General features: G+C 40.2%; 1 protein-coding gene across 1 annotated transcript in view; it reads right to left on the bottom strand.

The window, feature by feature from the left end:
- Positions 1-7666: 7666 nt before the first annotated feature.
- The window catches only part of DPYS (dihydropyrimidinase), a gene marked incomplete at its 5' end in the record, with an annotated part of 31187 nt that continues 24364 nt past the window's right edge, over positions 7667-14489 (bottom strand). Inside the window, 3 exons of the mRNA XM_084202323.1 lie at positions 7667-7757; positions 9540-9645; positions 11158-11365. Of these exons, the coding sequence (XP_084058449.1) occupies positions 9571-9645; positions 11158-11365 (283 nt within the window). The 3' untranslated portion in view covers positions 7667-7757; positions 9540-9570. The remainder of the gene's footprint in view (positions 7758-9539; positions 9646-11157; positions 11366-14489) is intronic.

Here is a 14489-nt window from a genome sequence, read left to right as displayed (position 1 = left end):
ACCAAGTGAATCTTTGGATATGGCTGAGATGCTTTAGCTCCACCTATGTTTTGCACCATTTTTCCTATAGAATGTCTATTGTAAAATGTAAAAATTTCACACTCAAAGGCTGAGCTGCAGTATTTTGGAAAAGATGCTGTTGTGCAGTTCACCACAGATTGCTCTGGATTGCATTAACAATTGTTTTTCAGCTTGGGGGGGCATTATCTGGTACTTGAGAAAATCGTGGATGATCTGTTATTCTATCTAAAAACAATAAAATAGTTTGGACCTTTTAGGTCTACACCAGAAACCTCTTTGGGCTGAGCTAACAGAGGATGCAATGACAGCAGCAGGTTTGTCTTCTTCACGTTTGCCAGACACTGAAGATAGAAGACACAGCAGAGGCTGTGCATCCATTGCCTTCTGGGATGGCCAAGAACTGGGACTTTGGTGTTTCTAGACATTTTTATCTATTTCTCAAGCCTCAAGCCCTTCCGCCTGGATCTTTGCCATCCCTAGTTTCTAGTCTCCTACCTAGTCTCCCACCCAGAATTCCTTACTTGGTCTTAGTCCCCACTTCCACATATCCATAGACTGCATCACTAGTGCAGATTGTTGGATGCCTTTGATCATCATGAGAGGTCAGGTAACAGGTAGAAATGAGAATGGTCACAGGAGCTAGAATGGAGAGGAACCAGGTGCTGTGGGGGCAAACAAGGTATCATTAAAATGTGAGGCACGTAAGCAGAGGTGAACAATGTTTCAGATCTTGCAGACTGAGGAAGATTGCAGAAGAGACAAAAATGGGCTTAATTATGTTGCATAAGCACCAATTACTTCAATTCAATTAAACTGAGCCAATACTGAAGCGCTTCACCTGTTCAACCAACATTGCTGATGTGACCTTCATATGATACACGAGCAAATGCACAATGCCTAGAAAAGTAGGAATGACTTACGTAGCTTTAGAGATTTAATGTAGAGCTAAAAAATGTACCCAACAGGCAGTGTATTTCTGATTTTCAGCCACAGCCAACTTCCTTTTTTAGTCTGAATAATAGGAAATTCTGCTCTCTTCCTCTATAATACATGCATGGTTTCAGGACAGCCATTGATCAATGTCTCTGTTATCTGAATGAATTAAGACTTAAAACTCCCCAGTAGCAAGTGTCAGAAGTTATTTTGCACTTAAACCACTGCAAAACACAAGGACTGTTTTTCTTTGGGCCTTCCAAAGTCTCACTTCTCCATGCATACAGGTGGTTCAGGTTGCTGGTATGACAACAATTTGTCTCTGAGAAACAGGGCTGGATTAAAGCCATGCATTATTGAGGGTTGTGCTGAATGTCTCTTAGAGGCCTGACTGTGTCCTTTTTGCTAAAGTGGGGCAGCCCTGAATAGTAGCAGAATGTCAGCTTGTATTTTAGGTGCTATTGTCAAGCACCAGTGGCAAGAAGCATTCTGGTGAGAGAGTAGCATTTAGAAGGTTGCTCTAAATTTGGACTCACAACAGAGAATACCTATTCAGGTACTATTGATGAGAGGATCACACTCTTGTTATCGTTGCAGATGAAAGGGGAAGAGTTACATGTCAACAAGAGCTAAATATTTTTGGCAGAGTTCTGAATAATTGCTGGCAGGAGTTGGACGTGCTCCTTTCAATCCCAAAGGACAAGCTGGTGAAAAGCCCGAAAATGGGGGCAAGTCTGATTGATAGCACTACCAGAGAACACCATGCACTTATCATCAGGAAGAAAACTTTTGTTTGGAGTTTCCTGCCTGTACTGTTTGATGGTGTTGCCACTCAGAATGCCTTTTCACTCTGTTGTTCTATGAGGAGCACATGAAAGCTTTGCAGCCCATGGGAATGGTTCATCAAAATGACTCCAATGTTGGCCAATCATTGGGAGAGATGCCTAAATCTGTTAGGATTTTGAGTTCCCTAGTACACTCTCAGGAAAATGCCATGTCCACATTTTTCATTTACTTAAGGATATTCAGCCAATGTTGGAGGTGGATGCTCACCCCACTACCTGTCAGAACAATTAAACATTGCTTAGTTTGCCCTTCAAACTGATAAAAACAAATCCTTCTTGGGTAACTAACTGTAATTCTGTACAACATGTTCAGTTCTGGTAAATATTTTACCTAGATGCTTCTTGGATGATTGCTGAGCTTGGCGACTTTGAGATGTGTTAAAAGTCTCTGTTTCAGCCTGCATGTTCAAAGGATGAGTTGAAGCTCTTCAGTTTTTGGTCTTGGAGTTGTTTATTAAATCTTATCTATAAAATTCTTTCTCCTGTCCTGCTGAGGTCAGCTCAGCAAGAAAGTTTTAGGCACTCTGCCTGCCCCCAGGGTAGTGTTATTTTTATATACTAAAAACTACGTATAACATGTTTACAATTATTTTTTAATACTTATTACTTATGTTAGACAGTGAGCTTCTACTTTAAACTAATCTAAAAGTGTCAACATCATCACTAAAGATAAAAGTAGAGAAGAAGAAGAAAAAAGGCTAGACATGCCTAAGTTTTTTTATCTTGTCCCCATAACCCTTATACTAAAAATCTTAAAACTTACATTTACACTTTGTGATAACTTTATTATTACACTATTTAAATTGCTGTGGCTTTCAGATCTTCATGTAAAGCTGGCAATTTGCTTTACGTTTCAAAAAAACCCACTGATGTTCTGGGCTGTGTGCCAGCGTCTCTGAGCCTCCTGGCAGGGGTCTTGGCAACTCTAGACTCTCAAAGGGATGTCTTGAGTTCTCACAGATGCTTGATCCCACTTCCAATGACAGAAGACATGGAAAAGCCCAAGGTATTTCTTTGCCTTGGTCTTTAGCCATAGACCTCTCAGACCTGAAGGAAAGGCTGGAGCAAGGAAGTCTTACCCCTTGCAGTTAGAGAGCACTCAAACACACAGGAGCACTCAAACACCATGAGACAAGAGGAGAGGCATCCATGGCTATTGGGGGGGCTGGCTGATGTCACTGAAAGGTGTCTTGGTTTTTTGTAAAAGGTCCTGGTGATCAGGAGGCATTACTGAGGGCTGGAAGGAAGCACATGTCACTCCCATTTTCAAGCAGGGCAAGAAGGAAAATCTGAGAAACTACAGATTTGACTCATCTCAATCTCTGGGAAGGTGATGGAGCAATTTACCCTGGTAGCTGCTTCCAAATATTAAGGCCAGGAAGCTGACTGGTATAACACTGAAACGCAAGAAAAACTTTTTTATTGTGAGGGTGGTCAAACACTGGAATGGGAGGCCCAGAGAGGTTACAGAATCTCTAGCCTTGGAGAGACTCAAATGCCACTAGACATGGCTCTGAGCACCTCAGAGCAGCAAAGCTGGAGCAGATATCTCTAGAGCTGCCCAACAGCCTCAGCCATTATGTGATTATTGACTTTAACACAGCACATTTCAGGAAAAATACTAGATATGCACAGCAAAAGCTTGTTTTGATTTGTGACTATGCTGTGCCAGCATCAAGGGTGCCACCTGACAAATATTGTTACAATTACACTCAGACAAGAGTCACGTACTTGAGTGGACTAATGCACACTTTGTTTGTGTGATCACACACATGCATACCTGTATGCTGAACATGACCCAAATGGCAGGTAAAAAGGAGATAAATTTGCTTTCCCCCCATCTCCCTAAATCTGGTTTATCAGGGAAAATGGCACATTCTGCACCTTTTTTTTTCATAGGTTTTTTAATAAATCAAATCCACCTTCTATGCCTCAAAGGTTTTATCTCAGCAGTAACAGTTCTGACCCTGAACTACAGTACTATTCCTTCAGTTGTCCAGTGTCTTTCTTTAGCTGTACAGATGAAAAGGCAGGTCTGTCACTCCCCTGAAATACAGAGAGACACACTTCTCATTCTCTCCAGACCTTATTTTCCTTTTGGTTTCTTCCATTTGTTTATGTCACATGAGCAGGGGAAGTCTAGGGTTTGTTTTTCTTCAGCTGTCTCCTCTGCAAGTTGTTCAGCTATTTCCTTGGCCTCTCTGCTAACCATAACCCTCAACCACAGGATTCAGTTGTTCCTTTTTAAAAAAAAAAGTCTACGAGTCACAATTAAAAAAAGCATTCCGCCCACAATTATTTCTGTTCCTCTTCTTGCCTACCCTCTCCTCAGATTTCCTACATTTTATTTTGGCTCTTTTCTTCTGTCATTTGTAGCCTTCTTCCCTCCTTTAGTACGTTGTCTTCACCTCCAACAGATCCTTCTTTCTCATCCATAGAAACATACAATGCTTTCCTTTCTGCTGAGAACAAGGGAACTATAGGTGCAGTTGAAATTAAGGATTTTTATTCTTTTGCTGGTTTAATAGAAATTTTTAATATCTATTAATATCATGTTACTGGGCTTTGTCCCTAAATTACGCTCTAGAGCTTGTCAGAAAAACATTCAGCACTAAGAACAAGAGCCTGAGAAGTCCAGATTTGGCTTTTGACTCAGTCATCCCTGTCCTCTTAGCTCACAGCAGAACTCAACTCCATTTTTAAACCTCCTTCACTAGTGGAGGAGATGTTTGATTTCCTGAAAAAAATCCTCCAATTGGATCAAATCTGGTTTGTAAAATTAATGAAAGGCTGACCTGATTGTCTTGTGAAGGTAATTCAGAGAGACAAGCTAGTGCTCCTGACCCTCCTGACAAACAAGGACGTTTCCTTTCAGCAGCTGCGTTTATGGACCTCTCCTTATCAGCACCCCATACCTCCAGACCTGGCTGGCTTCTAAAGCTAAGCCAAGCTAAAGGCTTCTATTCCTCTGTGCTGGTTTTGTTGCAGCATTTCATATGAGCAGCTGGGTGTGCAAAGGGTGCTGGGTTACAACAGCTGTCACTGTGACCCCTGCTCTGTCAATATTATCACATTGACTCGCTGCTTTCATCGCAGTTTAAATAGCCCAGAGATGCAGTTAAAAAATAAATGGATAATCAAAGCTTTTCCTCTAGTTCTGTTTTACATCGCTGAAGCGGAGAGTAAGGATCAAAGGATCACTCTCTGCTGCGGATAAAATGAAGGCTGAAAACAGGGATGTTACTGTCGGCTTTAGGGGGGCAGATTCCAAGCCGTGAGCACACTTCACTGCGTGTGCAGTTCCCTGCAGGGCAGTGCCTCCCTCCTGGTTTCTCGGCTCATACCTCGTACCTGCCCTGCCCGAGCACCCTTCACTGCAGGGCAGTGCCTCCCTCCTGGTTTCTCGGCTCATACCTCGTACCTGCCCTGCCCGAGCACACTTCACTGCAGGGCAGTGCCTCCCTCCTGGTTTCTCGGCTCATACCTCGTACCTGCCCTGCCCTCCAGTGGCCCGCTGCAGCCGCAGGGCCCAGCACTGCTGCTCCGCAGAGATCCATCCCTGATGCTTCAGGCAGAAGTGCTGCAGGTGTGGGTGTTTGATCCACAGCCACGGGTTTCACGGGTGGTGAGCTGAGAGCCAGCAACAAGCATGTACTGCCCGTATGAGGCTTTCTCTGGCAAATGATGGCAATGAAAGCAGCGTTGTGCAATCGGGGATGAGATCTCCCAAACTGCTTTTCTGCTCCTGCCTCTGGAATCCACATCACAGACAGATTCATCTAACCTGCGTGAGATCTTGATGCAGAGACAAAAAAAAAGTTGCAGAAGCATCTCTTTCTCTGTTGATTGTAAAGGGAGACTGGACAACAAACTGAGATGCAGACCATGACAGTACAGAAGTCTGTACTGAGCAGTGAACTCTGTTTCCTTGTAATAGTGCTGGATTGATGGCTCTGCTGTTCTGCAACCCCAAAGATAAACCTGAGAAATGCTGCTAGACCTTCTTGACCAGTCCCATGACTATCCTCCATCATCTTACAAGAAAAACCCAGTTTTTTCTGTTTAGAGACACAGGAACTACTGACCTAATAGGAGTTTGTTTTTCATAAAAGCTCATACATCACTGTATGCCTATGAGTAAAGCAGGAACTGCAAGTCTGCTTTCCACTGCCAAAAATAATAGTAATTATCATATTTTTAATGTGTATTAAATGTGTTTAATGTGTGTTAAAATACACAGCACTTTCAGTGCCTGTTTGGCCTGTGGGTTGCACAGTGCAGGTTACATTGTTTGTGCACATAGGACAGCTAACTCCCTGTACAGGTGATTTTGTGTTGGCCTCATTTCTCTCTGTGGTGTTTTTGGCTGGGGTAGAGCTGATTTTCTTCACAGTGGCTAGCGAGGGGTTATGTTTTGGATTTGTGCTGGAAACAGAATTGGTAATTCAAGGATACTTTCATTATCAATGAGCAATGCTCACACAGCATCAAGACTTTTTCTGTTTCTCACCGATCCCATGAGCAAGTGAGCTGGGCATGCACAAGGAGATGGGATGGGACACAGCCAGGAGAGCTGACCTCAGGAATACTCCAGACCATATGCTCATGCTCAGCATGTAAAACTGGGGCAAGAAGCAGGGGGGACATTCAGAGTGCTTTCCTGGCAACACCTGAACACCTGCCTGACAATAGGGAGTGAATTTCTTGTTTTGCTTTGCTTGTGGGCATGGCTTTTGCTTTACCATTTAAGCTGTCTTGATCCCAGCCTAAAAGTTTTCTAACTTTTACTCTTCTGATTCTCTTCCCCCCCTACCTGTGAGGGGGAATCAAGCGAATGTCAGTGTAGTACTTAGCTGCCAGCTGGGATTAAACCACGACACTCTCTTAAATTTTTCCCAGTGGCACCTGCTTAAAAAGAAGAGCTATTATATATGAAAGTGCAACTTTAAACATTCCAGTTCTCCAAATCAAAATTTGTGTAGACATGATAGCAGAATAGTGCTTCTGAAAGTACTATAACCTCTGAAAATGGGAATTAGATAAATTGAGCAAAAGAGATTTTTTTGAAATTAGGTATCTTATCCTACAAAAAACCAAAGTATTAGCTACACTGGGGAAAACCTAATTTTTCAGTTAGAAGGGTTTTTTGATATTGATGCATTATGGTTTTGCTCTGGTGATCTCACTTCATAAACCTTCAGGCAATGGGTGTGTGTCTCTCCATAAAGCCAGAACACAAACTGTTACTGGAGGTGAGTTCACAAGTATGGTTGGTATAGGTTTGCCATTTTCACTTATTTCTCAACAAGGGAAATAGCTGAACCCACCAATAAAAGCTTGGGGTGCAGTTGGCAGGGACAAAATATATAACGTTCTTTAAAGACAGTGACATGGAGATGGGGCAGCAGCTCCAAAACAGTGAGTGTTCTGAATCAGCACATTTCTGTACTGACCCCTTCCAGATAGGGAAAATTAAAAAAATAAAATTCAGCACCTGCTCTCAGAATTCTCTGCTTTGCCAAGCACAACAGAGATCTTCCTAACATATAAAATTAGTGAATTTGGATTCATCTCCTGGGACCCAGTGGGGCAGAGTTTGAAAAATGTTCCTAAACACCATTTTTCATTGCTTTTACTTTATTGGGTAGCTGAAGGTAAACATTAAGAAATACCATCCCAAAACTTACATTATTTTAAGAATGCACAGAACTGTTGCCACATTATAATTGTAGGGTTTTCTTATTATGACTCCACTTTCCAAAAAGAATTTTCCAATTCTTACAGCAAAAGTATTTTCAAAGATAAATTTCAATGACAATTTTATGTAGGAAACCAAGTATAATGCTTATTGGTTACTGCTGTTTCATGTTGGCTCTTAAGAAGTTGATTGTGCATTGATTGCTGGACCCAGAAGGAACTGCTGGTGGGGGCAGCAAGGTCATTTTCATTTGCTTTTATCTACAGAGAAGAAAAAGACAATACAATATCATCTTTCAAAAGAAAATCTCTTCTTTGCAATTTGTCACTCAGAGGTAATAATGGAGAAGGAGTGTTAGGAGCTAGAAAGAATGATTATTGCTCCCTCACTCTACTGAAGCTTTAGCCTTTAGTCCTCTCTATTACAAAAGCTTTTCCCTTAGGACAGAGAAAAACAAATAGGATACTGCACTCTGCTGCTGCTACTGATGTCCTGGATGAGGTTCACTGTAAGGCAGCTTTAAAGAATGATACCATGAAATGTGGAAGAGTTAATTTCACCCTCCTACCATAGCAGGTTTGTTCATGTCCCATATTAATTAATACTAAGAACAGACTCATTTTATCTGAGGTACAAACTGGGGCTTTCTGTTGACCTCTTGGGAAATCATTTCTCAAACTAGCTGATCTCATTGCTGATACACATTTGCACCCAAAACTTCAGTTTGGATTATGGCATGCTTCCTGCCACTCACCGTTCCCCCAACACATATTAATCAACTCCCCTGCTGCAGCAGACAACATTTCAGCTGCAGGTGGCACAGAGCAGCAGTGTGGCTCCTTTTCCTGAAGCATTTCCTCTGCTTGCTAAACAGTTGGAGAGTGTGGTGCTGTCACTAGTCCTCCTTCCCAGAGCCTCACCCCACTCATATGCTGCACTGCACTGACCTCTGCTTGGTTCTTCTAAGAGACACTTCAGCTCACCAAGGCAACAGAAAACTAACCCAGAAAACAAAGCTAACTGACTTCTGCTCACAGAAAGGTCTGCCAAGCACCAGGGCACACACAAGGACTGTCAATAACCAAGTTACACAGTGAACACTGCAGAGGAGGGAAGGGGAGATGAGGGTGTTACTCCTGTTAGCAGTGATGAGCTCACACTAATTCAAACACTGCTGGCACTGTCTGCACCACCTTTATTCATGGAATCAGAGGATGGTGTGGGTTGGAAGGAAGCTTGAAGATAATCTAGTTCCAGCCCCTCTGCCATGGGCAGGGATGCCTTCCATTAAACCAGGCTGTTCAGGTCCCCATCCAGCTGGCCTTGAACACTTCCAGAGATGGGGCATCTACAAATTCTCTGGATGACCAGTTCCAGTTCCTTACCAACTTCACAATAAAGAATTTCTTCCTAATATCTAATCTAAACCTACAGTCTCTTTCAGTGTAATGCCGTTCTACCTTGTTCAACTACTCCACATCCTTATAAAAAAAAAAATCCCACTCCAGCTCTCTTATAGGCTTCCTTTAGGTGCTGAAAGGCTCCTCCAAGGTCTCCCTGGAGCCTTCTTTTTTTGTGAAGACAGCTTTTGTTTTTGCAAATGAAATCTGTCAGCTTAACCCAAACAGCACATTTGTTGGGGGGTTACTGTCTGTAACACAGGGACAATAACAAATTTAATTTTTTTACATCAAGTTCTTTGTAAATTTGCAAGTCAAATAGTCATGCTTCATTTTGTGCTCCTGTTGCTAACTGAACCCAGGTTTTGTATGGGCCTTCATACCCACATCTCAGTCTAGCAGCTAAGCTTCATCAGTTTCTTTCAACTGAACTTTTAAAATAAGGTTCCAATCAATATGAGGCTCTCCATGCCTGGGATGCCAGACCTTTTTGTCAAATTTACAGATACCAAGACAACTCAGTTTTTGAGAGGGCTTATTCCAGACAAGCCTGTCACCAGATAGACAGCCTGCTACCCTTTTGTTTTCTTGAAGTTTCAGAGGAGCATTAAACAGTCTTTACTAAGCAAAAGAGATGGTTACCTGCAACAGCCACAACTGGGGAATGAGTTTGTTATTTTCGTGTGACAGGTGCTCCTGAGACCGTGCCTGCATATGGTGCCCTCTTGACAGGAACAGGCTGACATACCTGCAATAAAATATTTCAAATCTTTCACTATTTTGTCTTCTCTTGCAATTGCTAAATGGACAAAATTGAAATAGAAGTCCTTCTATGAAATGCATCCCAATACTTTCATCTAACTTCTCTCTGGAAGAGATCTCTTGCACTGGGATTAAGCTGTTCAGTTCTCAGCTTTCATCAGGAGCTGGGTGGGTAAATCTGCTCAGCACAGAAACAATCCAATTCTAAATCATTTTTTTAAGAAACAACATGTTCCACCTCATTTTATGGATCCTTCTATTTGTTAGAATATTCACATCTTCCAGTGATGTTTTTGATACATCAGGTAAGAGAGGTAAATAAATATCAATGAAACAAAGCAAATTCTGCCTTGTGTAGATATCTATCACTCACTATTTCCAGTTGCTGCCTGCAGGAGGCTGAGCTGGTTGAAAAATCACTTCTGAAGACGTGCTGCAATTGATGTTTGGGTTAAAGGAAAATTCTCTCTAGCTTTGATGGGAAATGGAAACCTCTATATCCATGGAAGTCTTTCAGAATTGTGTAATTATTGAATTTCTTATAAATTTCAGTTTAGTTTAGTTTTGATACTGTATTGTATGTGTGAACATGCAGGCAGCTCACTACCTGCTGTGAAATTGTGTTCTTTGGAGGAAAGCGTCCTCAGCCGCTTGCACACGCCCTTCTCAGTCCATCAAGACAACAGAAGAAAAAAATATAAAGAATTATTTTGGGAGCATTTCACTAGACCTTAATTCACATGGATTCAGTTTTTAGATCCTGCAATGAATCCCACTGGTTCAGGTGGAGATTTTAAAATGTACTTACTCAGTGTGCTTTACTATTCACAGTACGCTAAGGATGCAAAAACATCATGGATGGTTGCACAGTAAACAGGCACTGAAAATCCAATCTTTATGTATTTGAAATATTTCTCTTTAAAAAATAGAAGAAAACAAAAGCTTAAATTGAGCTATCTTGCTTGGCCCAAAAGCTTAAACAGAGCTATCTTGCAGTGCCCTTTGCAGATATTCCATTTTAACACATTCTTGCTGAAACACTGCAAAATGTTCAATGCTCTGCAGGGTTTAGCTCGAAATACCTGATCCATGAAAGAATTAGAAAATTTTTTATTTCTTCCTTGGTGCAATATTTCTTCCTGCATATGAAATTTGGGCTCTCTGATTTTCAGTGAAATCAGTGATGAAATGTAGCAGTTAGATTACCCAGAAGCACAACTTTGCCCACTTTTATTGCAAGTAGGACATGTTTATTTTTAAAAGTACTGAGGCTTTGTTCACGAGCTGGACAGACTCTTGTAAGGGCAGGAACTAGTCTATGATATTTTTCTGTAAGATAAAGAGCAATAAAATTCAAGTGCTTCACTTCCTTTCCTCCCACCTTGGCATATTTTGATTAGTAAGGAAAATTACCACTGAATCCCCAAACTTCTTTTCCCAAGAGCTAGTTATCCTCATGTTGTACAAGGCATTACAGAGATTTATTAGTTTAATTAACCTGTTCCCGCTGTCTGACTCGTTTGTAGACATATGGAGGGAATGGTGGACGGGAGACATATTTGCCTTCTCCTGCTGTGACATTGAAAACTCCACCTTCATAAACCACTTTGCCTCTTGAAACTGTCACAACTGGAACTCCATGGCAAACCATTCCTTCAAATATATTGAAGTCATTTGCCTGGTGATGTGTCTTTGCAGATATTGTCCTGTGTTTGCGAAACAACACACAAAAATTACTATGATTCGTGCATTTGACTTCATTATAAAATGTTGATGAATTGATATAGGAAGAAAATTTAGCAACATTATTTAACTACAGCCCTGTACAGTACATCAGAGAGCAGCTGTAAAAGTAGGATAGTGCAATAACATTTCATTGAACAGTAATTGCATTTCAAAAGAATGAAGAGGGAGTCAAAAGGACAGAACTCAGCAGCCTTTAAATGCAAAATTTTCCACTACAAAAGAGATTAGTGGAAAAAAACACAGGTTGTAATATTTTCTTCGGATAACATGATTTTATTTTGCCTTGTCAAGCAAATATCTATGCAAAATTCGATCAGAAAAAGCTCTGACCTTTTAGCTGGAATGACTTGCAATTTCAAGTTTGAAAAGCTTGGCTGCAATGTTTCATAGAATGAGTCTCACAAATAACACAAAGACCACTTCATTGGAAAGCTAGTAGATAGTAATGATTTTTGGTAATGCTTAGTGTGAGCTTGATTGATTCAATGACTGACAGCCCAAGTATCTTAAGGCTGCTAAATAGTAATGACATCACACTTGTACAAACCTTTCCTCCAAGGGTATTAAGTAAATTAGAATGTCAGACTTTAACAGCACTCATTTGAATGATTGTGTTATTGGGTTTTGTATATATAGACCTCATTCTATACGATTTCCATTTTTCTAGACAGTTTTTCCAACCCCAGCTGGCTACTTTAAAGGCAGAGCCAATTCTAGAGCTGACATTACTCTCAGGAAGTCCAGGCTGTGTATACCTCCTTTATTGTCCATTTTCCCTGCTAAGCTACGTACTGTAATAACAGTCTTTGAGTTTCAGTTAACTATTTTAACTTCCTGTATCCAAGGTACAGATTATATATATTATTTAGAGAATTTATATTTTAATTGTCATTAACAACATTATTGTTAACTTTATAGTTTCTGAAAAGAAGGAAGCTTTATGCCTTTGGCTACTAATCAGGCTTTTTCCAGGATGAGTGCTCGCGCAATCAAAAATCTATCATGCATATATTATAATGCATATACATACACTCATATTATTCCAGAGACTACATCTTTCTGCAAGCTCTGGGATAGGAGTTTGGAAGGAATTATCAAAGTCAAAAGAAATATGAAATATTAGTAGATTAAAATATTGATCCATTTGGAGAAGATTTTTTTTAAACTTTAGTCAATATCCTTATCAAAATTAGAAACACAAATATTTATCTTACTTGAAGTGTAGCCATTTTCAAAAACAATCATACTAAATATTCAAAATTATTATATAATGAGGAGGAAAAAAAGAATTCATGGAGGGATACTTATTTTTCTTTCATATCATTATGTTGAACTAAGAGTAATTGGTTCTGCTAAGGGCTACATTTAAATCTTGGTGGTAACTGGCATTTCAAAGGCTATATATATATATGTAAATACCACCTATGAGTAGTCTACCCATAGGAGTAAAAACTTTGCCTTATACAACACACCTTGACCAGAAAACTTATGCATGCCTGCTCACCAATATCAGCATCACCTTGTAGGTTCACACTGGGAAAAATCAAACCTCTCTTGTTTTCACTGGTCCTATCAAATGCTGTCAGACAAATTTATCCATGGTTGTTATAATAGCCCTATCAGGAGTTTCTGAACATATTCCTCTAGCTTATTGCATTACTCTTATGGGTCCAATTGCTAGAACAGTAAGTAAGAAAAACTAATATAATAATCTTCAGCATTCTCTGAGTATATATCCTATCTACTGGCACAATAGCACCAGGATATGAAAAGAAAAATGGAGAGGGTAATTTGAGGAAATACAGAAAAATAAGCAAGATTCTTCATCAACATGTGAGCTGTTTAAATGTGTGAGAACAGGATCACTAGAGGTAACCATGCCTCAGAGGTAAGTATGTCCTTCATTTAAAGATACAAAATGAATGGAAGTTGGCACATTTTAAAGTAATATCCAGTTGTACAGCTAAACTTTGCAATAGGACAAAACACATTTCCAGAGCTTGCCTCAGCAACAAATCTCAATAGAATTAATATAGAGCTCTTCTGTTGAAACAAGATGTTGATCATGCTGCCCTTTCTGAAAGTGAAGTGTATTTTCCCTGATGGAAATCACCAAAATTTGCCTGTGATTTAACCCTACTGACATTATCAATGTCAGTAAAAGTTTCAGGAAGCAAGCAAGCAACCAAATAGAACTAGGTGGTATGTTTGGGTCTGAAGATCACAATTCAGCAACCTTATGCAACAGACTGCTTAATTAGAAGTATCAGCTTAGCAAAGTTCTGATGTTTATTCTCAGCTAGCAGCAAAAACAGTTGTAACCCACTGATAATCCAAGAAACCAAGGCTACCACCATGGTAGAGTACAATTTAACAGCTGTCTCCAGCATCCCAAGTGATGCCTGACATAAGGGGTTACTCAGCATGAAAAGATTCTGAGTCCAAGTTTCAAAACTTTGTATTGTATTTTTAAAAGAATACTTGTAAAATTATCTGATTCTGGTTATAAATTGAAGTGGCTCATTTCAAACAACTCCTTCTCAACTGGAGGCTCAGATCAGAACAATTATTTCAACACTTAAAACAACATTCTCCTTTCCAAGAGGATACTCTAAACACATCAAGTCCTATATTGTCCTTACATCAGTGTTTCCATGCAGTTCACTGCAACTGCTTTTGATACACCTGGCTTGCCAAGTGATTTGAAGCTATTAATATATAGATTGGCATTCCTCTAGTACTGAAGAGGAAGACACTTCTGAAATTGCCTTTTTTTCACCATCCTACACCTGTCCAACTAACTTAGAGTCAAAGAGTAATTTAGTCTAAGAACAGCCAACAGGTTTGGTCTGTGTGAAGATACAGTGGCAAGCAGTTCTGTATTTATTTATGCTCTACATGAGAAAGCCACATCTAGAGTATTGCAACTCAAGAAAATTTACAGCCACGTCTAGAGTATTGCAACTCAATAAAATACAGATTGCCTCTTGAAACTTGAAAAAGAGCAGCAGCTTAGACTAATGCAGCAACACATAGGGTGAAATTCAAGACTATGCAGATAGTCAGCTCAAGTTACAACCTAAA

This window comes from Fringilla coelebs (assembly GCF_963513975.1).
Source record: "Fringilla coelebs genome assembly, chromosome: 1".
NCBI classification, from domain to species: Eukaryota; Metazoa; Chordata; class Aves; order Passeriformes; family Fringillidae; genus Fringilla; species Fringilla coelebs.
Note: the sequence above shows the minus strand (reverse complement) of the source record. Positions and strands in the feature narration are given on the sequence as shown.